Source organism: Phoenix dactylifera, chromosome 2 (assembly GCF_051530095.1).
Source record: "Phoenix dactylifera cultivar Ajwa chromosome 2, Ajwa_hap1_PhDact_Kaust_v1.1, whole genome shotgun sequence".
Classification (NCBI taxonomy): domain Eukaryota; kingdom Viridiplantae; phylum Streptophyta; class Magnoliopsida; order Arecales; family Arecaceae; genus Phoenix; species Phoenix dactylifera.
In genome coordinates, this window is record NC_143191.1 from 22,282,314 (window position 1) to 22,305,968 (window position 23,655).

Genomic DNA, 23,655 nt, shown 5'->3' on the forward strand with positions numbered 1-23,655 from the left:
GAGGATCGAATGCATCCTCTGTACTTTTTTAAATGTCAAACCCCTAGGTGGAATTTTATACACAGAAGGTCAGGGATATGTGAAGCACCAAAACTGATGTCAGATTTCTTTGGCCATCGTTTGGTTGCAGAGTTCGCGTTTCAGAAACAGAATGTCATGCTCGTACCAAGGAGATCAAAAGGATTGAGACATGAAACAGATACGCATCACCTGAACAAAAGCATGTTTTTTTGTAAAAAACAACAGTTTTACAGAATGCGCTCAAACATTAACCGAGGAAAATAATCTGCAAAAACTAATTTCTAGCAGACTTGACATCACTAGGACAAGCAAGAATCTTAGTCAAAGAGTGGCTACAGTGGTCAGCTCATCCAAGAAATGTGGGGTTCCGAAGGAATCAAATCTTCGCACAAGGGCTAAAGCACAATGGGGCACCAAATTAGTGATAGTACCCTTCGAGCTGGAAACATCACCCATCAATTCCAACAGTGTTTGCCATTCAATCGGGTTTTTGGTCTTTTCTATTGATAATAACATCATCACATGAATTTTACAAATGTATGGCATCTTAGTCTTAATGGCAAAGCTGGTGTCTTGCTCACAAACAACTTTGTAGAACATCATGAACAGAGTTGATGCTTCCTGGACTTGTTATTGACTAACTTTCATAGGTTATCTTAGTGAAACTGTTGCTTTCGCATCAAGAGATTTTAGAGATGAAAGCCTCTCATAATTTCAAGGGCCTTAAGTAGCTGTCAAAGAATTTTGTGAAAGAATCATCAATGTCATCTTCAACAGCTGTCATTGCTGGCACATATGCACCTCTTCTGATCTCTTTCTTGATATATGGCAGATCAAGATATTCCAATGCTTCAGTTTTCCAAATGCCTGTTTGCCAATCATGAAGTGATGGAGCATGCATTCATGACATTGATGGGGCATTACTCACCGGAAAAGGTCTCTACCTGATAATATTAGGCAATGGTGAGATGATCATTTAAGTTCTTATATTTTAAAAGAGATCAAAATGAACATAGCTATCAGCACCTGGTTGCTTTGTTTATTTTTGGCCGTCTCCACTCCAATAATTGAGCACATTTATCCTCCCAAAACATGATGATTTGGGGATTCTGGAAAATTTCGCTTACCTGAAGTGGAAAACAAATAAAAGCTCAATAAAGACTAGCAGTAGCGATGGAGCTGCGGCCTAAAATGACTAACTATGAGATGCTTCAAAGTTTCAAACACATTAAGAAATATCAGCAAAGCTGAAAAAATAATTGGAGGTCAGGCTTAACTAATGGATGTGAAATTCTACATGAAATTTCATCATGTGGAGATGACCACTGAGCGACCTATGTCAAAGAGACATATGCTGGAATCTTAATCAATCATGTATCACTCATGTATTAAGATTTCAGGGGAAAATATAAGGTATCTTCTTGCTTAGTAACCAAGAACCATAGGAGATATTCAGGTATGTGGCTCTTACAGGGAGCTTAGCATGGGTAGTCCAAGGATCGAACTAGCCGCGCTGCAAATGACCCATCCATCCTATGCTTGACTGGATTTGAGAAAAAGAAACCTTTATCCGTAATGAAATCTGGAGGCACATATGGATGGACAGGATGCACAACAAATTCCTGGAAAATAGGTATGCAAAAAATGACCAATCAGCAATGATATGATATAAATTCTGAAGTCATACATCAAACCTCAATCACTTGCAGGATTGGGAAGAAAGGGGAAAAACACTTTGATTATTTCGAAAAGAACATAAATGATGACAGGAAATATAAACTATAGTTAAACTAAAACCAAATACTGGATAATGGATATAACCATGATCAAATAATCGCCAGCAATAGGGCCAAACTCCATCTAAAACTCATAGATTAAAACCATTTTCCAATATGACATTAACAAAAGCCTTACATTAATCAGCAATCAGATGGTCAGACAACGATCAAATGTTTTTAACAGGTGAATCTACTCAGAGCCACCTAAATTTGCTGCTTACATTACTAACATAAAATACAAGTATAGTCAGCCATGTTTTTTCAATTACAATGTTCAGTAAGAAACAAACCTCAAATCTGATCCAACTTCAGAAAGTTGCCAAATCAATTATAATTCTCCAAAAGAAAAAAAAAGAAATGATTTTTGCATAGACCCTAACACATATGTTCCGCACAAAGAAATTGGCATTGAAAAAAGTAAAGCTCAATACATCCTGCAGGGTCAAGTTGGAATAAAGGCAAAACTCAGTATTCAGAAGATACAAACAGAAGTTTGTACAAAAATGCATATATGAAGTTGTTGACTATTGATGCTACAACAAAAGATACTTCAAGTGGTGCAGTTAAGAGCCCATACGGGATGCCTCTGAAGAAATGCTGCAACCCGCTCCTCATTTTCTTCAGGATCAATGGAGCAAGTACTGTACACAAGTATCCCACCCGGCTTCACCAGCCTATGCATGCACAATGTGATGTTAACAATGTATAAGAGGAGTTGCTTCCATTGGAACTACTCCAAAAATGTTAAACAAGTAATAGACTGGGCGCATCAACTGCTTAAAAGATGCAGCGCACAATAGAATCTTTAATCATATGCCAATTTCAAATATAGAAGTTTAAAGCCAAGGATCCTCACATGGAAGCTGCATCAAGAAGCTCGTCTTGCAAATGCTTCAACTGCTCTAAATCTTCTAATTGTCTATTCCAACGTAAATCCGCTCTCTTCACAAAAAAGGCAGGGAAATCTCATCAAAATTCACCAAATGATATATATATATATATATATAGAGAGAGAGAGAGAGAGAGAGGTTACTGAGACTGGACACTTCTAAGAAAACAACCTACCACGTCTTTTATCTACTTTTGTCTCATTGGAAAAATAAACTGCTTTGGAAGATGACAGTGCATTAGTGTTGCCAAAAAGGAGAGCTGATAATCAAAATAACTACCTTGGAAAGAACACCTGTTCCAGAGCAGGGAGCATCCAAAAGGACTTTATCAACCTTTACATTATGCTTTTCCTATAAAAGAGGAAATTATCCATGCTAAAACTAAAGGAAAAAAATAAATGAGAATGGCAATCACATCACATCATCCGAGATGGTTTACTCACAAAAAGAAACAGGAAAGAAGATAGAACAATAGTTTGTGAATTTTCTCATTTAGCAAAATCATATTTTGCATTGGATTGGGTGGCATATAGGTGTCAAAGGTGATGTGAACTAAAGTATTTGAACATAACATGTTAATAAAATGGCTGTTTGCTGTTAGAATCAGCAAAAAAAAGCAATAACCCTTTGTCCACTTGTGAAATAATTGAAACAAAATATAACATGTAGAGCAATTATAACAGTGAAATGGATGGCAGGATGTCAAAGCAAATGATTGTCAACTTAAAGATGGACCATCGAAAAATTATACCAGTACTTGAAGAAATTAGAAGATGAAGCCAAGCTTCCAATCAAATCACTCAAAATAAGATAGATAAAACTTCATATTACAGCATTAAATGTCATAATCCTTTGATACAACAAGCAACTAATTCTGGAATTGAGATTATAATTAGCTCTTTCAACTTGTTTGTCTAAAGTCTAAACTCTGACAACCATTACTTACAGCATATAATCGAAGGTCAGCATGGGTTGTAATGACCACATTAGTGACATTAAGTAACTTGCATGCCTCTTTGAGAATCCTTAAGCGACCTCTATTTATGTCAATTGCCATTACCGTACCTGCACCACACAAGGTGTCTCTGAAAATCAAGTTACTTCACTCCATGGTAAGATCATATGCATAAAAACCTAATGTAGAAGATCAACACGGCTGCAAGAGGAGGCAAGCTATATGTCAGATTAAAGGTGATCCACCATCAACAAAGAGTGAAGAAATATCCAACAGAAGAGTAAGATACTAATATAGTTAAATTGCTTGGCACATATTCTTCTTCCTGTTATAAGGGCATCTAGATATAACAAAGAGGCAAACAGTAAGGATTTTGAGATTTCATGTTTCATGTTTGCTCTGACTTCAGTTCTACTTGAATGGCTTAAACCATTACTAAAATAATATCAATGTGTCAGTTCATCTCCAATTGAATAACAGTTTCCCTCAGTCTCCCTCTTTTTATATTTTGGATGCATCACCACATTACAATATGTCTAGTAAAATCTTTCACTACATTCTCTTGTCAGAGATGAATATAGCAGAAATGGGGAAAGCATGTGATTTTCAATGTGTCATAAATATGTGGAATAAACTCTCTAGCTCAAATACAAATCCCATTGGCTGCTTTCCTATGAACATTATAGATCTTGAATTAAGTCACTTAATTTTTCACAAGATATCAAATTTAAATATCAAATGAATATAGCTGTTTTCAAAATGCTGATTATTCCTAAGTGAAAAACAGGAAACTGCAGAAGGATACAGAGCTAACAAAACTTAGATAAATACACTAAACACAGGAGCAGAATAAGCAAGGAATTTAAACTCATACAACAAAATTACTATTTTTTGTCATTCCAGCAGAATGCACTTTATTTATCTAGACAGACAGCAACATGAGCACTTGCTAAACCAAAACATTTCCAGTTGAAGTTAACCTTTTCCTCTCAGACATGACGCCATGAAAAGAGTCTTTCCACCAGGTGCTGCACAGCAATCAATGATGGCATCTCCTGGTTGTGGGCCTACCACAGACACCACCAGACCTGCATTAAGTAGTTGATCATTAACAGAAGGAATCTGAGTATATCCCCGAACAGGTCCTGAAGCTTCATGGAAAGTTTTGAAATATCAAAATTCATACGAGACAATCATGTACATGCAAATTTGCCACTCCACCATTCAGGAATCAATCACCATACAAAAAATGAGAAGAAAAATCATAAATCGGTATTTTGTGTTCATCTCAATCTCCAACAGAGTCAATCAAAATCAAAGCCAGCCTTCGCAAGAAATATGGCCCTACAAAAACTGTAAAGTGTGATAAAATAGATGGTACGGTTGTAAATACAACATACTTAATCCCATTAGTTGTGGTAAACTTTAAATTCCTGACCATACATTGCTATAGAGGCCACATCAACTGGATGCGGTTTAGCCTACAGTTCCTGTGAGCCTGTGAATCAAATATGACCGTCTGATAGACCATTCAGAGGTCCATGCAAATCCCATCTGCCTCAACTCCCATGCAGATGCAAGTTGAGGCACTGACATTATTCATGTAGGACTGTTGGATATGATCCTAGACCCCTTCCAGCCACCATGTTGAGTTCACAGGTTTGCAGGAACCTGCAGGCTAAGCTGCAGCCACATCATGGACCAATGCAAGCTATTTCAGGTTTAAGACAATTTATTTAAATATTCTGGAACCAGAATGCAAATCTGATGTGTCTAATATAAAGAGTTCAGCAAAAATTTTGAGAATTTGTAGGAGACTTATATAAATAGAAGAAGAGATCTATAATTTAAATTCTCTCTCAGAAAACTATACTAGTACAAAATTATATAGTAATAAATAAGTTAACTCTAGATGAATCTCAGCAGCAGCTTTAATTGGCAACTTGAGGCATCACACATAAAGTCCTGAATTAGAATTCAGCATCTCTTAGTTTCCAGGTTAAAAACTTCAACAGTCTATTCACTCTTCAAAACCTGGGTGTGCACCAAAAGATCAAGAAACTAGATAAGTTTTTTCTCAAAATAAAGTTTCTTCAGAACACTCCTCAGAGGGATGATAAAATGCAGTGATGAAGGACTCATTTCCAATCTAAAAATAAGAGTAATAAAAAAATAAGGCGTCTCAAAGCATGAGGCTCCTGCCAATGTGGGGTCTAGAGAGAATCAGATGTGTGCAGTCTTATCCCAATGCAAGAGGCTGTTTTCATGTTTCAAACCCGTGACACTCGTGTCATAATGTAGCGACCTTACTATTGCGCCAAGGCCCACCCTCAAACTAAATATAGGCTTTAATAAGAAATCTTATTGGTACGAAAGCTTAATTTCAAAAGGCCATATAATGCCCACAACAGATTTTACATATATTTAAACCCGGATGTCGGGGAACATATGTCAACCAGGTCCATTCAAGTTTTAAGATCCACAGCTTACTGATTCTCAAAGACAAATAGCAGACACATTGGGTTTCCAAAAAAAAGATGTCAGCTACTCAATTCTCAATGGAAAGATCATAGTTCACTGTAGATGTGGGAATCAATAATCATGCTAGATATGGTACACTTCCTCCTGCAAGCTGGTAACATGGGGATCTCAATATAAGGTACCACCTTGTTTGCCATTGAAAATAAGACAGATGACAGCCATAAAGGCAATCACAAGCCCTCACCTTGTGCCAGATAAGAAGGTGCCAACCTTTTTGCCATGAAAAAGATCACAGGTGGGAATCTACAGTTTTCTAGGTGAGAGTACACTTCTTTATCTCATTGGGAAAATGTAAGTGCTGCAGGATGGAAAGATGTGGAACTCAACAGACGGCACCAATTTGTTTTCCATGGAAAATATGCCAGATAATTACCATATAGGTAAGCACAACCACTCACCTCAGACATCCACCCACCAGCACATATGCAAAGCTATTTGGATGTTGTAGTGCACAGACATGCACAAAGTAGAGTATCAGAATTGCTACAGATTCCTTTCAATTCAACAACCTCTAAAGATGCCATGCAACATGGACTTTTTAACTCCTTTAAATTGTATAGTAAAGCATACTATGGGCCATATCTCGTAAGTTTACTAAAACAAGGTGAGAATTAATGCTCTAATTACTCAGAAATTTCAGAATGCCCACCACATCACCCTTTTGGGGGCGTTTGGTATGGGGTGATCGTCCTAGGATCAAGGGTGATGTGGGTGGAGGTGATGAGATCACCGTATTTGGTTGCACTACGGTGATCCTACGTGGCGGTGATCTTAAATCACCTCCACTTCTCAAATCACCCCCCAACTTGGTGATGGAATACCCGTCCTTGAGATCGGGAATCCAAGATCACCCCAGGGCAGTGATCCTGGGTTGAAAATTAAAGACAAAAATACCCCTCAAGTTAGCAGAAAAATTGATATATCAATATACCATCAATATATTATGTCAATATATATATATATATATATATTATGTTGATATTATATATTATATTATAATATATTACTAATCATATTATTATCCCATTGTTATTGAAGGATAATTTTAAATTCTAGTAGAAATATATTATTATTTTTTATATTTATATAATGAAAATATTTAATATATTACTATATTACTTCTATTTATCTTACTTTTCAAAATAATTATTAGTATTAAAAAAATCTGTTATAAGTATAAATAAAAAAATTAATTCTATAATGAAAAATAACATATTTTTATAAGATTAATAATTTATAGGAGTAATAAATATATTTTTATAGAATATATTAATAATTAATATATTGATAAATATATTAATATTTTATTATAATATATTTTATATGATTAATAAATATATGATAAGGGCTACTAAAAGTAGAATATGTGACAAAATTATAGAGTTATTATAGGAATTAGTATATTGACTTACATTTTTAATTCATGAGAATTAAAAATACATAAAAAAAATCCATCTAAGATATATCAAGGGTATTTGTGGTATTATGAGGTTAGTGATCTTAGATCTCCATACCATACCAAACAAGTTACTCATGAATATCCAGGAATTTTTAATCACTGAACCATGGCCTACCAAACACATTGATCTTAGATCACCGGGGATCAAATCACCCCAGCATTCGGATCACCGGAGATCTTAGATCACTGTGGTGATCCTGTTGGGGTTACCAAACCCCCCCTTTCTATTTATATCTTCATTAGACTATCAAAGTTGAACCAGAATTGCAAGATAACATGGTAAAGAATTGACTGAGATGGTATTAGTATTTGTCAGTAATCCAATTAAGAATTCAGATTTGTGTTGGCATGTCAACATAAAGAAGAGAAAGACACGAGATAAACCATATCGGAATTATGACTGGGAAATTGAAAAGGACTGTTAATACTTAATAGTGAATATAGTTTTTGTGGCTTTTTTTATGGGTTTGTACTATACAAATTACAAAACATTCTGCAAAATTGCAAAGAATAAAAGCTTTTATGTTGTAACCATTTTTTCACAATATATAGGATCTTATTAGGGAAAGCACTGACCAGCACTCTCATCCTGAACCGAACATATTCCGTCTTTTAGCAAGCCAGCTTGTATTACAATCTGAGCAGAAGTAAATGAAAAGAACTCAGAACCCACAATGAACTTGCAAAGCCAGATCCAAGCTGAAAAAACAACTAGAACTATATGATTATATGGGAACTATCCGTACAGTGTCCAACGGCAGTATAGAAGCATACATGCATGTTTGAGAGCATGCACTGGGTATGTGTGCGTCATGTGGGAACATGTGTGCATGTTTGCTGTGTCTGCAAGGTATTATATCTCAAAAGCCTTCAAAAGTTGCATTTCAGTTTGACAATTCAACTTGGAATTTCAAGGGAAATTTAGATTAAATAAATGTATTGCTAGTTTATCCATAGTGCCTGTATAAGTTACTACCAAGTGTATATCAAATTTCATGACTATAACTAGTGCAAGCTAGTTATCCACTAAAACAGGCAATTGATTAGAATGCATTAGAATTCCTAACTTTTTCATGGAACCAAAGTTCTACATGCAACCGAAAATCACAAAATCCAAGTTTGTTCTAGAAAAAATGCTTCTAGAAGGCCTGACTTATCACACACAAGTAAGACTCACTTCTCTGCACTCAAAAAAATAAAGATATGACCCAGAATAAAGCTAAGTGGACTTGTACACAACTTTTAGCTGAAACTGATCTAAAACTCAAGTTTAATGAAACTGAACAAAACCTTAAAAATGGAGTCCATTCCAAAAAGGTTCCAGCTGAAACTTTCAAAATGACTTGATTTCCAACCTAACAATCAGATAGTACTTCTCGCTTATGATGTTATAACAATATAACTAAGTCTTGGTGATGTACACTTATCAAGGCACGAAAACATGGCTTCAGGATTTGCAGGTGCATACACATTAACTGCATGGCATTTAGTGTTCTAATCATACTTGGTACACAATATAGCAATAAAGTCTCCTACTATGCAGCTTATTGTGCATTGACATAGATTGTTGCAAAAATAGGTTCTACCATTAAACTTCATTTGTGGTTTCTTGAGAACACAAAATACTCTGCAAATGGAGAAGAAGAAACGCATTGTGAAGACCTTTTGCGAAATATACCTGCATGCCAGTATGGATGCGAACAAAGTCATCCATGCATGAAGACAGCTCATATGGAACCTGATATTACCAAAGAACCAAATATTAATCACCATAACAAGGCAAGATGCTGTGCAAAACCTACCTGATTCAGAAATTTTACAGGCAGAACAAATTTCCTACATCAATAAGTATGTATTGAAATAGGAAAGCTTTGTTAAACCCCAACAAGCTCAAATTTATAGATAGATTACTTTTATGATATTTATAAGACCATAACTTTAACCATCAAGCCTTGTCCCGATTATTTGGGACTGGCTTAAAACCCCTAACAAGCAACAAATTAGCCCTCAAATAAAGCTTTGAATAAGCTGATGCAAAATGCCATGAATACATATGGAACACCTGGTTCCAAAATGGTTACAGCTTGGCATGGCAATTTTGCCTTCAATCTTTGCAAAAGACAGTGTTAGCTCCTTCCATCTTATATATTTATTGGTACAAGGAGGTGATGGTTCTCATTTGGCGTTATTAAGCAAGTTCACCAATGGTAATTGGCTGCAAAAGAAGCTTCATAACAGTGGAATGCAAAAGACCACACCACAAGCCTTTTTAATAATCCTAAGGTCCTGCTAATTCATGAATAAACCTTGGTACATTGAACAAAGTCCACTTATCCAACTTTATTCAGCCATCCTCCCCAGGCCCCTCAGTGGTGGGAGCACCATGCGCTGGGATGCCTTTTTTTATATTAAAGTTATGCAGGAAGGAAACAAGGCCAAAAAGTACTACCACATATATGGAAGATTCCCAATAAATGAAACCAAAAACTAGGAAACTTGCTTCATTGAACAATTGACACAACCTAGGATGCTGCAAAAATGCAGGATCTCATAATTAAATTATTTAACTAACTCTGTCATCGGCATCTCCAGAATCTTGCAAACTGAACCCTCTTTATTTTCAATAATGACTTCAAGATAACATTTAACATGCATCAATGTTTATGATTCAAGTATCTTGAATTTGCCCCTAGCACTTTCAGGGCAGGCACTATACACTGAACACAATAACAAAAAGATGAAAATCATCAAACCTAATATAAATGTATCTATGTTACATGGGTTCGAGTAATGTAGCTAAATGTGTCTAGGGGTTAGATCTATCCTACCCCCAAATGTTAGTATATGAGAACTTTGCTAAAAAAGGATCCAAAGTTGGGTGCTCATACATGGACACAATATCCTGACCATGTTTTTGGTGCATGGTGCATATATTATACACCGTTATTCCTTGTAATTTACATTTTACAAAGTAACGTATATCACACAAATTTATTATCCTTGTTTATACAAATAATAATTGACTGAAAGTCAAATTGTAATCAGGACCAGTGACAGGATTATGTTGTTGTATCGATAAGCCACTTCCACATTGTGTCACCAAAGAGAAGCTTGTTCACAACTTCTTTTAAAGCCACCTATTCTCTGTCTATCAAGTCATACAAATCAAGATGCTACTCTAGCCATTTAATTTTAGTTAAAAAAGAACATACAATAATGAAGATTGCATATCTATATGCACTTCATTTTGTATCCCACCGAAGCTGTATCATGGCCATCATGCCTTTCTTACAAAATATTTTTGCGAGCTTATATGGCTTTGCATATTTCCCTAGGAAGCGTCCCTAGTGATTTGTCATGTTGTGCATAAGTATTTCCTCCTTCAAAGTTTTTCCCCTAATAGTCTGTGGTTCATCATCGCCATTGGGCTTCATAGAAGGTTCGATTGACGAGAAATTGAGATTGTAATGCTTCAAATCTCCAAAGAAGTGACCAATCTACAGCACTGAATTCTTGAATATGTTCGGTAGGTCTTTCAACATGCTGTGCTTCCAGAAGCCTACAACAAAACTCCTATAATTTCCAGGTCATAAAGATGACTCAAATCATCATTGTGATGCAAAAAGGAGTCCAAAACTGATCCTAGAAAAGATTTGATTATCCAATGTAGGGTCGCAGGAATTTTGAGGCATAAATTGCTGAATTGTGGGTTGATCAAAGGTTTCTGGAAGTTATTTAAGGTAGAAAATGAACCTATATGTTTACTTTTTTATTCTAGGTAGCAAAGTTCAGTGACTAATATTTTACTAGTATGCTTCCAAGTTTGCCACATGAAATTTCACATCAACTAGCTTCTAGATGCAAGTCACATCTCTGTCCTAATCCACTATGACATGCATTGCCCCTCATAGGCACTAGAATGAATAAAATAATAAAAACAATTTGTAGAGAGGAAAGGTAAAATCCATCTATAAGAACTAAAATGAACTCTAGATCCAGGTTATAAATCTAGTAATAAAGAGTAAAACAAGCTATAAATCCAGCATAAGAATTTATGCAACTAACAAAGTTCTCTTTGCCTGGTTAAGAGTTGCCTCCCAAATGTAATTAAGCACTTTCATATCTAATCACAGATTATATTACAAAAAAATGTGCAAAGAAAATGAAGATAAATAAAGCACCATCAAATCTTCCAGTCGGTTAACAAGATCAACTCTCTTAAAGCCTTTTGCAGTGTTCACCCTAGAGCAAGAAGGAACCAACAGATTAGTCGCTCAGATAAGTAATAAATGAAAAATTGTTAACCTGAAGGAATAACATGCTATTCAAAACCTTAGGCTGAAACAGGGATCACTGTTGTTCCAGTTCATTAGCCTCACAGCTTCTTCTTGCCCCACAAATTTTGTCCATCTTCTAACCATCCACTGAACAGCAGAAAAATGCCATGAATTCTGAGGATTGCTTGTATCCTTCTGAATATACTATTACTAAGTGCAACCATGTAGCATATGTAACAACAAATAATATAATTGTAGACTCACAACTGGATGGGAATGAATAACAGCAAGAGCACGTGCTTGTGCATGGTCATCACCTTCTAGAGTTGGCAGGGGAAGCGAATCTTTTTCCTGAAACAGAAAAAAGGGGGAAAACAGGAAGGCACAGAAGTAAAAGTATAGCACAGTGATTAGCGCAAAAGCAGTATGTAACATACAATCTCGGACCTTCAGTGAGACAAGTTTCCGTAAAACTGCATTTACTAAATTCCCTGCACCAGGCCTTAGAGCAGCTTTTGCAAGTTTTACATTCTAGAATTTCAGGAAAAGAAGCTACAGTCAGATATAATATTGCGGATTGAACAAAATCACTTAGATTATGCTCAAAACATATATGGTTCCACATTAAATACAGAAACCTGATGATGAAGAGCAGAAGAAACAGGAGATGAATATGATCTGCCTCAAATGTATTTATGTTTATCCATAAATGGGCAGGACATGTAAATTCTACAAGATAAGGAGATTACTAGGCCCTTCACTAACATATGGGCTTACAAAATGAAAAATAGCAGGAGATGCAACTTGAACACCATCAAAATGAAATATCTAGAACTAATACCTCAGTAACCATTAGAAATAATAAAGATCAAAAGAAAAGCTACTTCTAAAATATGTTAATCAACCAAGATTTATTTATTTATTTTTTAAACTAAGGGCATCTCATAGCTCTATTGAAATTTTAACTGCACCAAAGCGACTAAAGTTACTAATCATTTACTTGTACAAACACTGACATGGAAATGTAGAGAGAAGTCTGAGTACCTCATCAACAACAGCATATGGTGGCATGCCTAGCTTCAAGATCTCGAAGAACCCAATGCGGAGAATCTAAAAAAAGAAAAACAATGATTTTAGATACATTACAAAAATAACAAAAGAAAAGAAATACTGACAGTAGAATCATATGTTATAGCAAATCATGATAAATATAAGGAGAAACATAGCAATATGATAACCCACCAAACAAAATAACAGACCAGAAATGAGAATAAACAGTGTCATTATAATAGGTCTAGACATCCACATCTTCTAAGTTTCTCAAAGATAAGATCATACTGTCAAAACTCGTTGCATATTCTGTAATAGTTAAGTATAAAGCTTTATACTTGCAGTAGAAGTGGTTCCATGTCTGTAAACATTCTCTCCTTGTTACAGAGAGACATGATAAGATGATCGAGGTAGCGTCTCCAACGAACACTTCCTCCAACAACATCTGTCACCTATAAAAGAGTGGAAATATAAGCCGGTGTCCAAGAACAAAGAACTCATGTAGAGTTAAAGTGAGACCCGACTTTCACAAAGCAGGAGCAAAAGGAGGACTTAGATGCACCTCTCAATAAGCCATAATAACAGCAATGCAGTTCTACACCATATCAAGCAGTTTTTATAGCTACAACTGCATTATGAAAAGAGATACAATTTGCAGAGGTAACTGCTCTTTATTCAGTAGATCAAAATATCCCAAATCAAAGCATGCATTACTGTAGTATCTGAAATTCAGGTCAAGAATGCCCCTGAAGTATGATTAGGGTGGATGAAACCACGTTTGATTGGATAATTCAGAGAAGGGCAAAGATCCACCTTGTTTTATTGAAAGACAACAAGGATCATATGGCCCATAGCACATTGCCAGATAAGCCATAGTGGTTACAGGTATGATTTACATGATTTATAAAATAAAGCCAGAGATAAATAAATATAATGAGCATCATAAAATAACTTTCCTTGCTTTTTTTTTGAAAAAAAAAAGCTGGCAAGGCAAGAATCACCTACTTTGCAAGTTGCCACTTATAAGATTAATTACAGCCAACCAACCAAAAAACTTGAAAGTGCCAACAAACAGCATAAATGATATATGCCAATGAAGTTGAAGATCAGCCGCCTAAGATGACAAACAACAGAAATGGAAGAACAGGTTGGTAGTTAGATGCTAGGATTTTGCAGGTGTTCTTTTATAGTTAATTTTTAGGATTCTACTTTAAGTTGAAGTTGATACAAATTAGGAGCTTGATTTGTGTCGCAGCAAAACAAACCATGAGATTTTAACTTGTATTTAAGAGATAGAGGAAGAGACTTTGCATCCTTAAACTGAGGCTTTTAATGTATGTCACCATATGGAAGGGCGCCACCTCCTTATTTTATCACTTATTGAAGTTGCTTGCTGTACGTAGTTATGCAATACATGCAGGCTCACTGTAAATTGCTTGCTTTTTCAAGAAGGAGAGGACCTTATCTCCCATTTTAAATAGTTTTGATCATAACGCATGTGCAAGTGCACATGCCTTCTACTAAATATTCTATGATAGAGGATAAAGTTTAAAAAGATTTTCGCATAGATTAGATGCTAATATGTCGTCTATTGCACATATTATGTTCTTAATCTAGATAAGTTTAACTTATGCTAGAACCGACAAATCACTGTGAATTTCAATTTTGGAGGTTCCAGGGCTCTTGTTATGCATAGAATTATAGAAATCCTTTCCCATTTGGACTCCCTCTTCAGAGTCTAGCAAACTTAGGATACCTCCTTGTAGAAGTTTAACATAATCTAAGCTTCTAAGGATAAGATCTGATTAGTGTTACTATGGGAATTGAAAGTTGGAAGTATAGCTTCTTATATAGAGTATAAGGATGAAAAAAGAAAAATGAAGATCAGATTAACTATTGTTGTCTTTAAAGATTGGAGATTCTAAACTCAAACTGATCCAGCACTCAAAAGTTAGTCACCTCCCAACAACAGAATGCTGGAGAGCACATATTTTTTTTAGAGATTGGAGAGTCTCAAACTGTTCCAAGTCCCAAAAATTAGTCATCTCCCTCCCTATATGACAAACAGTAGTCATCCCTTCTAATGTAGATCCACCTACATGTCGTTTTGTTCTTGTGTCAATTTTATGCAACATACCAAGGGAAGCAAGGATTTTGTACCTTCTACATTAATAAGAGCTATTCAACAACACTCATTTTTATCTAACTACCCATCCCTTAAATGTCCAACTTCAGGATCTATATAAGATCTTTGGTTAATCCCCATAAATTTTGGGCAACCTACATTAGCAGATATTTAGATTTATACTCTGTTCCGTGATTTCAAAACCCGGTGAGAAGTCCCATAGGATGCTGAGATCGGGTACCATCCCAAGTGTTGGAATAGGACCATCAGCCATCGGCCCAGCATCCCAATCATTGTGTCCTAGGACATCCCCTGCCCCAAGTGTCAGGAAGGTAGCAGCATGTCCCATCCCATGAGATTTAAAATCTGGTTCCCCTCTATTACTTTCAAACTTCACCCGTTTCAATCTCACTTATGGTTTAGAGAAGCTAATAAATCTATGAGGAACTTATTCGCATTGTTCATGAAATTCTTCAACTCATTTCAAACTACTTTCTGCATGGTGTGATCTCCATCTGGAAAATATTATCAGAATCTATTTCCTCATCTGTTAGTGCAGCCAAATCTTGCATTATTTGCTCTGTTCTCCCGACAACCAAAAGAACCATTACATTCATTTAACCAAAACCTCCCCCAAGCTCTAAGAAATTTTGGTTACATCAGAACTTGTAGAATAAAGACAATTAAGTGTATGACCTTCACATTTATTTCTGTAAGATTCCTCCGCTGACTGAAGGACTATAGCTGGATGCTTCACTCTCCCTATGAATCCTCATGCAATACACAAGTAAATCTTTTATATGGAACATGTAAACTTGCTTAACTACAAGCGCATGTTGACTATGCAGTCCAAAATACTTGATTTTCCAAACAAATTAAGTTTCTTACCATGAAAATATTTCCATGTCCATTCATTTAATACATATGAAAAATCTCAATGAGTACTTCTACCTTATTGTGCTTTACTATTTGCTTTCTATTTCAGCACTTCATAATAACACCACAGTAACAATGTCGTCAGGCTACTCTTGCCAGTGATGCATGCAAACTTACTCTATCATCAATTTTTGGGTACATGCATATATCCAGATTAGAACACACTTTCAGTATAATTTCCCAACTAAAAATTAGAATTAGCACAAACTAACAACAAACAAGAACAAAGGGGGAGGAGAGGGGAAAATATATGAACTCTTTAGCAATACCAGTCTAATATCTCTGTCGTCCAAATCCCGTGTGCGGAACCCAAGTGTCCTCTCGACATAACTCATCTCATTCTCGGCAGCTTTCCTCCCCTTCTCATTCAAAAGGTCCGCAAAAGCGCCACCTTGCTCAATCCTCAGCAGCCTCACCGCAGAAACTATTCCCCACCAAAAACAAATTTTAACAGTTAACCAGAAAAAAGAAACATAATATGTTATCAAGATCTTATCTCTTTTCTCCTTCAGTACCTGCTCTGTGAGGAGAAACCTCAGCATTTAGCTTCTGGATATTTATCTTCTTGGAATCAAGAGGCCGAGAAATTCGACTCCTCTCTTTCGAATTCAACGCAAAGAAGAGTAAGTCAATGAGATGAAGATAATGGAGAGTATGATGGAAGAGTTGCACTTGTGAGAGAGATGGTGAAGCAAGGAGTTGAGTCCTTTACCTGCGGTCTTGGGAGAAATCCGGACATCGGATTTACGGGTTCTCTTCGAGGACCTGGGCAGAGGCGATACCTTGGGAATTGAGGCTCGGGAAGAGGAGAATTGGGAGAGAGGTTTCTTTGGAAGAGAGAGGTTGGAGCGATTGGAAGAGAACGGAGAAGGGGAGAAGAAAGAGAGGGCTCCTTCCATTTGCCTTCCATTTCTTGTCCCCCCTCGGGAGGAGATAGAGCTGCTATAACTCAACGTATCACGTGCTAGGCACGTGCCTAAGTTCGATAATATCAGCGCGGTGCAGAAGTACGTGCAAGGTGTTTTAGAGTTTAAATTAATCTCGGCTTTAACATGTTTTTTTCTAAATAAAAAAATTAACAACATTCTACTATAAATATATCTGTGGGGATCAAAATATAAAATATTCAAAAATTGAGATAAAACATCAGGTGTAGAAATCTAAAAGATCGATCCTGTATAATTTTTGCTACTTAAAATGCCATTCAATCTACTACTTTGTCAGCTTTTATGTATATATGCCACATTTTAAAAGAAAATAATATACTAAAATTTTATATATAAGCTTCATAATTATGTAAATATTGCACATAAGTTCTCTATATAAACTATCTGAAAAAAAACTTGGCCACTTTAAGAGGTATTTAGATGGCATGTGCTACAATGTATGCAAGAAATCTTTAGCCAGTAATGGCCAGCTAAAGGCTGAGAAATTGCTCGAGAGAGCAGAAAATTTCAGTTAGGTTTTATCCATGATATCCTGGTTTGATTTTTATTTCTTATATCTCATTTAACCTCGTTTTTCTCATTAGCTGCTTGATATTTAGTTGGAGACTGCTCAACCAAGACATGTTTAATGCAAATTCCCGCCTCTTCATTTTCTAGTTCATGTATGCAATCAAAAATTTAGTGCTAATCAAGTATATCTCTTAAAGAACTAAGAGTTCACTTAGTTGCTTTACAGAGGTTTAAACCCACATTACCAGTCATATGCATTTTTTTTTCTTTCTCTCTTTTTTTCAGACAAAAATATTGCTAGCTCTGCAGTTTAACCTGTCTATTCATTCACAAACACAATGACGCACTTGAAACATTTTTTTTTTTTTTAAATACAAACATTCTTCTATAGGCTATACACAAGATGGAACAAAGTGCCCCTTGATTTTTTCCCTTGTGAGAAGTAATGGAGGAAGTGAGACAGTTCCCCGTAGATATTATTAATCAAGAAAAAATGTAAAGAACACACACACACACACACACACACACACACAGAGAGAGAGAGAGAGAGAGAGAGATGTCGTTGTTGTTGTTATACCAGAATAATCATAAAGACTGCATGAGCTATCAAGAGATTGTCTCGCGTTGAGGTAATCATAATACATAAATATTACCGAAGGAATTGCTCTATAAAGTTGAATGTCTTAAACAGATGCTAAATATATGCAGTGAAGAGCAGGCTAGAATATTATTGTTCGTTCTCAATTAGTAGAACATTGCTAAAATAAAAATAAAAGAGGAATTGCTATTATAGATTTTGCCTCTGATATCTGCAGTCTAATGGCTAATAGAAAACACAACCAAAGTGCAAAAAAAAAAAAAAGAACAAACGGGTAGGAGGGTGTGTGGAAGAATTATAACAGGAACATGGACATGGTGAGCGGGCGATTAAAGGGTAAAAATCTTGTGATCATGGGAAAACTAAACTCGTGAATAAAGCCTCAGCCCAGTTTATGTGCCCAATTTACCATCTCAAATTGGCAGATATTTGGTGCCAATAGTATCTATATAACTTGATAAGATTTTTTTTCATAAAATATAGAATTGGAATAAAGAAACCGAGTACGGAAATTTGATTTTTCTCTCCTATCTTTGTATTCTATATCAAGATTTCACGAAGATTTGGGAGGGCTAGACTTGAACTGATAAAATACCATTTCATTTATTGTTGGTTTGCATGGATGCTGCTAGTTTCCTTTGTTTCTACCAGGGCTCCATCTTGCATATAATTTGAAATGATTATGTCCCTAAGTCCTATTTAAGGATATTAACAGGGATGAATACTTGAATATTGTATCCGCCTCCGAACTGAATGGGGCGGTTTGAATCAAAATTAAATGTGATAATTTTGGTGGTGGTTTTAAAAATTAAAAATCATTCAGTTTCGAGTTCGATTTTGGTTTCAGTGAGTTTCTCAATCCGAACCCAATCTGATACCGGATCCGAGACCAAATCTGAATCCAAAACCGAAAATATCTGATGATTAATATTCTTAATACACTTTCTATTCAATATGAAGTCAAATTAGGAACTTCATGAAATAATCTGGACTATTCCATATTCCACCCACTGAAAAATTTGGACCGTACATTATTTTTGGACATGTTTATTGGATAAGTTGGTACGGATTATATTATTGAAATTATGGATGATATCTTTAATTTTATTATTTATATGTGAAAATTTTGAAATGACTAAAAAAAGTTAAATAGTTTTCGATTTTGCTATTTTTTTGGTGGCTGTTATGGGTTTTGATTTCAAAAACCGTTCAAGTTCAATTTCGATTTTTGGACAGCGGTGATGAATTTTGAGTTCGGTTTTGGTTTTTCCACTAACTGCAGAATCCATCTCATTGACATCCCTACTCCTATTTTTATGATAACAAAATCTATACTTTGCAGAGGATCATTTCCAATTGTCAGGGATACTAATTAATTAGTATTAGTTAGTTTTTTTAAAGATGAGGTGGGGCTAATCCTAATCTTTTATCCTATATCCAAACCATCCCTAACTCCAATTAGATTTGAATCTCCAATCTCTTGCCTGACAGATATGAGGTGATGTCATCCAAGCTATAATTGCTTGATAATGCTATAATTAATTTTTGTTCTCCAAAGATACAGCTGTATAATTTAATGCGAAATTAGCTAAAGATAGCTGAAACCTTGACCATGCCAGAAACAAAAGCTTTAGCTAGCACTAACCTCATGATCACATCAAGGGACTTGCTGCGCAGATGTCATTCTTGGTGAATGGTGACGCTATCAAAGTTATGAGGATATTGTGTAAAGCCAATGTTGTGACATTTCTTTTCATCCAAGAAGAAGCACAATGCAAGTCTAACGAGCTCCATGTTGACACCCTTATTAATTTAATTAGTTCGACCACCATTCCGGCCGCCTCCACTTCACTGGCCCTCTCTGCTTCCTACTTCCACCTAGCAGGCCCAACCTCCTCCATGGTCCTTCTACTCCCCTTTTCCACCTTCTGTGTCATGGCAGTGGGTGGGAGGAGGAGGGGGTGGAAATTAAGTTTGGTCAGCTGTTCAACTCGGCCAGCTGCATCATTCAAGGTTTTACATGGTCAACCGTTGGTCACAATTCAGACACAACGTATGCATTCCATGCACTTACGTCCATTTCTAACAGCGCATGCAATTTTTTTTTCAAACCTTGGCATCATTATGATCCAAGCCTTCTAAATTTTCGTTGTTGCTTGACAAAATATATTTAAAAAATTAAAAATAAGCATCATAGTAGGAACATGTTAATTAAAATTAAGCATCATATTAATTATCAATTGGTATATATCATTAATCATAAACATGCATACAATATCTGCCGGCACCAAACACGTACGATAAATAGGGTGGCATGCAATGCCTTGTTACATTCCCACGAAATAAGAAGCAAATCCTCTGCAGACCAGAAAACAACAAAGAGTTTCTACACCCACTTGGGTGGCTTGGAGCCATCGACCTTGGCCTCTCCCACTTCCTCGGTCACTGCACATCACGCGCGGTCGATGTCGATGAGGCTCTCGCGGCGCCCTTCCATTCGGAGATCGACACGGCCCGCGGTAGGCCATCCTTTCCCGCATCCTTTGATCCTTAGGCTCTCCACAATGGGCATCGCCTCTACTTTCACTGTCACCACCTCCAGCTCGCCGAGGTCCATGAGATGCATTGTTCTAAGCCTCGAGAACCCTCTCCTAGAGTGCAGCTCCTTCCCCACGTACGCATCCTTGTGAAGCCGGAGCTCCGACAAGCTTGGAAGTGACTGAAGGAGAGGGAAAGGGTCGGCCGCTAATTTGGTTCCACTAAGGACCATCTTGGCCAGGTGTTTCAACGACTCAAGGTGGCCCGGCAATTTCTCCATAACGAGGCCATACAACTTGAGGCTTCGTAGCAGCGACGGCAGCTGGCCCAAGGATCCTATAGAGCTCATCAGATTGTCCTCTTTCGAGTCGGCTGTTAGCGAACGGAGGCGGCTCAGCTTCTGAATGGCATCCCAGAAACGGGGTTCATTCTCCATGGTGAGCCGCGCCACGCCCAGCCTTCGCAGTTGTTGCATGCCCTCCAGCTCCTCTATGAAGCCCGGTTCGGCATTGGCCAGAACAAGAGTGCAAAGCTCTCCCAGTCCACCAATTCCTTTGGGCATCGGTGCGCCTTGCCTTCTCGGAGCCCCCATTGTTGCAGTGATTCTTTGTGAGGAATAAACAGCAAGATACCGCAGCCGTCGAAGCTTGACGATTCCAGCAGGCAGCTCGTAGATGGATGAGTCTCGGAGATCTAGCATTTCGAGGCTTTGCAGCATACTCAGGGCCTCTGGGAGCTGAGCACGCCGAGTGCCCCTCAGGTTTAGGTACCTCAAATGCTGCAATTGACTGCCGTGCGGCATAAAACGATGGCCTATATCCTGGCGCTCCACATCCAGCACCCTTAGCAATTTGGCAGATTTCAAACTGGACGACACAAAAACACTAAACAAGATCAGCGACCGAAGATGAGCTAAGCTTACATTTAGTGGCTGGTTCACATCACACTGGGTTGTTAGCCGACGGACTTTATCAATTCTTGGCCTTGGTGAGCTTGGACCAACGATTGAGTAGAAGAAGTCCTCCTCCCTGGACTTTGAAATTATGACCTCGCGCATTATATCATGAACTTTGCAGCTCCTTGCCCTTCCTGAAGGGTCGGTTTCCGTCACTTGGATAATGCTCCTTTTGACAAGCTCGTCGAAGTATTCATCTGCCATGTCCTCCACCGTTATCTCATGCGTCGCATTGACGAACCCTTCACCCATCCACAGCCTTTCCAGACGACTGCGCCTGATGGTGTAGTCCTCTGGAAATATGCTAAGGTACAAGAAACACAATTTGAGATGGTAGGGCAGATCTTCATAGCTAAGGCTCAGTATCTTTTTCATTACTGCAAGGGTGGGTTCGGTCTCCATTTCAGACCCAAGACGGTCATGCAATTTCCTCCATTGTTCGACAGTCTTAGGCTTGGTTGCCAGTAGGCCACTGATTGTCACAATGGCAAGCGGCAACCCCCCGCACTTCTTCACAATTTGTTCAGTCAGATCCTTCAACGTTGGGGGGCAATTATCTTTTGATCCGAAGGATCTCATGCAAAACAGAGTCCAAGAATCGTGTAGGGTCAAAGGTGGGAGATTGTACACAAGAGCATCATCTTGTGTACAATAAAGAGAAGAGGCAGTAGCAGCAATATCTGTATGCCGTGTTGTTATCACAACCCGGCTACCAAATTTATTATCAGGCAATGCAAGTTTTATACTCTCCCATGTTTCTTTGCTCCATAATTCATCAAAAACAATCACGTACCTCTTATTTTTGAGATGGTCTCGGAGCATTTGGATGAGGCGAGACTCGTTTGCTGCCTCTATCTCCATCCGTTTCTGCATTTCTCTTCTTTCTCTGATAGAAATATAAGGTTCCAGGAGGGAAGGAGGGCCTCGGCGGACCTCAACGACAGTTGTTGGGTCTTCCTCTACTTGAGCGGAGAGTTGTTTGATCATGTCTCTTAGCAGGATTTTGAAATCCCAATTTTGCGACAAAGTGATCCAGACATGGCAATCAAAGAATCCATGGATCCTCACCGCCGGGCTATCATAAACCTTCTTGACAAGGGCAGTCTTGCCCATGCCACCCATGGCGACCACCGAGATCACTCTCAGGGACTTGCTTCCTTCCAGCAACCACCGGATCAAATGATTTCTTGGCTCGTCGATGCCCACGAGTTCTCTTTCCTCGACGAAGAGAGCTTGTAGCTGTCCTAGAACATGTGGCTCCTCTGTGGTGCTTGTGCTGGGAGGGACTTGAGGGACTGGGTGGAGACCGAAGTGTGTAGGACCTTCCTGGGCACGTTTAATTTTTTCCTTGATGAGTTGTAGGTGGTTGTGAATCTCGTGCAGCTCTCTCCATTTCTTGATCAGCTGAATGATATTATAAAAAAAGCCCCTGACGCCACGGCGGCGAGGCCGGGCTATGTGAACTTTGAATTCATCGATGAGGTCCTCGGTGTCATAGGCCAATTCATTCACTTGTTTGACCCATGCTTTCACCTCAGCATTGGTCGCCACCTTTGCATCCGCACTCCACAGGAAGGCTTTCATTTTACTGAGCTCAGCTTCGATGACCCGGACATCTTGACGGACCATTCCGGGCATGTTGATCTCTGACGAGACAACGTCTGACAGTTTTTTCGAGAGGGCACCGATGGCAGTCGTCGCCATCCCTGTCACAATGGCCTCCGCCATCTCTCTTCTCTCTCTCTCTCTCTCTATCTCTCTCTCCACCCTGGTGAAGGTAGGAGATGGTTAAGATCTTGATAAGAATTAATTCTGCTATAGAGATGGGCACCTGCTAATATATAAGAATAACTTTTGCTTTCAATCCTAAAGAGCAAAGGGAAGAGATGGATGTCTTTTTTTTATTCCCCCAATACTAAAACCAAAGAAAGATGGATGGATGCCTGGCTTGCCTCTCTCATCCAGCATAGCAGGCTAAAGATATACCATGACCCCAGCATATGCTATTAAAGTCGTGCTTAGACTCTTTATACCATTATTCTCAGGATTACAACAACATAGCGAAGGAAAGAACA

General features: G+C 37.7%; 2 protein-coding genes across 8 annotated transcripts; both read right to left on the reverse strand.

Moving 5' to 3' along the window:
• Window positions 1-491: 491 nt before the first annotated feature.
• LOC103720692 (NOL1/NOP2/sun family protein / antitermination NusB domain-containing protein) lies at window positions 492-17,027 on the reverse strand. Of its 7 annotated transcripts, none has more exons than XM_008810524.5 (19): window positions 16,745-17,027; window positions 16,548-16,631; window positions 16,302-16,456; window positions 13,310-13,423; window positions 12,966-13,031; window positions 12,369-12,452; window positions 12,186-12,272; window positions 11,977-12,068; window positions 11,826-11,886; window positions 9,323-9,382; window positions 8,221-8,281; window positions 4,625-4,732; window positions 3,636-3,754; window positions 2,969-3,040; window positions 2,656-2,741; window positions 2,377-2,473; window positions 1,493-1,643; window positions 1,048-1,148; window positions 492-965 (listed from the first exon to the last, which is right to left on the reverse strand). In XM_008810524.5, the coding sequence occupies exons 1-17, from the start codon at window positions 16,929-16,931 to the stop codon at window positions 1,500-1,502; spliced, it is 1,677 nt and encodes a 558-aa protein (XP_008808746.3). In that variant the 5' UTR covers window positions 16,932-17,027; the 3' UTR covers window positions 492-965; window positions 1,048-1,148; window positions 1,493-1,499. The 7 variants fall into 7 exon arrangements, with proteins under 7 accessions (XP_008808746.3, XP_088571713.2, XP_088571714.2 ...); XM_088715587.2 differs by having other exon boundaries at window positions 2,865-2,982; window positions 16,745-16,963; XM_088715588.2 differs by having other exon boundaries at window positions 13,260-13,423; window positions 16,745-16,947.
• A 3,392-nt stretch (window positions 17,028-20,419) lies between these two features.
• Window positions 20,420-23,395, reverse strand: LOC103712872 (disease resistance protein RPM1-like). The gene is made up of 2 exons (XM_088715590.2): window positions 22,544-23,395; window positions 20,420-22,447 (listed from the first exon to the last, which is right to left on the reverse strand). The coding sequence occupies exons 1-2, from the start codon at window positions 23,306-23,308 to the stop codon at window positions 20,540-20,542; spliced, it is 2,673 nt and encodes an 890-aa protein (XP_088571716.2). The 5' UTR covers window positions 23,309-23,395; the 3' UTR covers window positions 20,420-20,539.
• Window positions 23,396-23,655: the final 260 nt, after the last annotated feature.

Coding starts and splice junctions, on each gene's coding strand:
- LOC103720692 (XM_026809840.4), bottom strand. CDS start 16,931: ATGGAAGGAGCCCTCTCTTTCTTCTCCCCTTCTCCGTTCTCTTCCAAT. Junction 4,733..8,220: donor GGTTCAGGATGAGAGTGCTG/GTCAGTGCTTTC, acceptor TACTTAATGCAG/GTCTGGTGGTGTCTGTGGTA. Junction 3,755..4,624: donor GTCATGTCTGAGAGGAAAAG/GTTAACTTCAAC, acceptor TGTGTGGTGCAG/GTACGGTAATGGCAATTGAC.
- LOC103712872 (XM_088715590.2), bottom strand. CDS start 23,308: ATGGCGGAGGCCATTGTGACAGGGATGGCGACGACTGCCATCGGTGCC. Junction 22,448..22,543: donor TCAAACAACTCTCCGCTCAA/GTAGAGGAAGAC, acceptor AGAGAAATGCAG/AAACGGATGGAGATAGAGGC.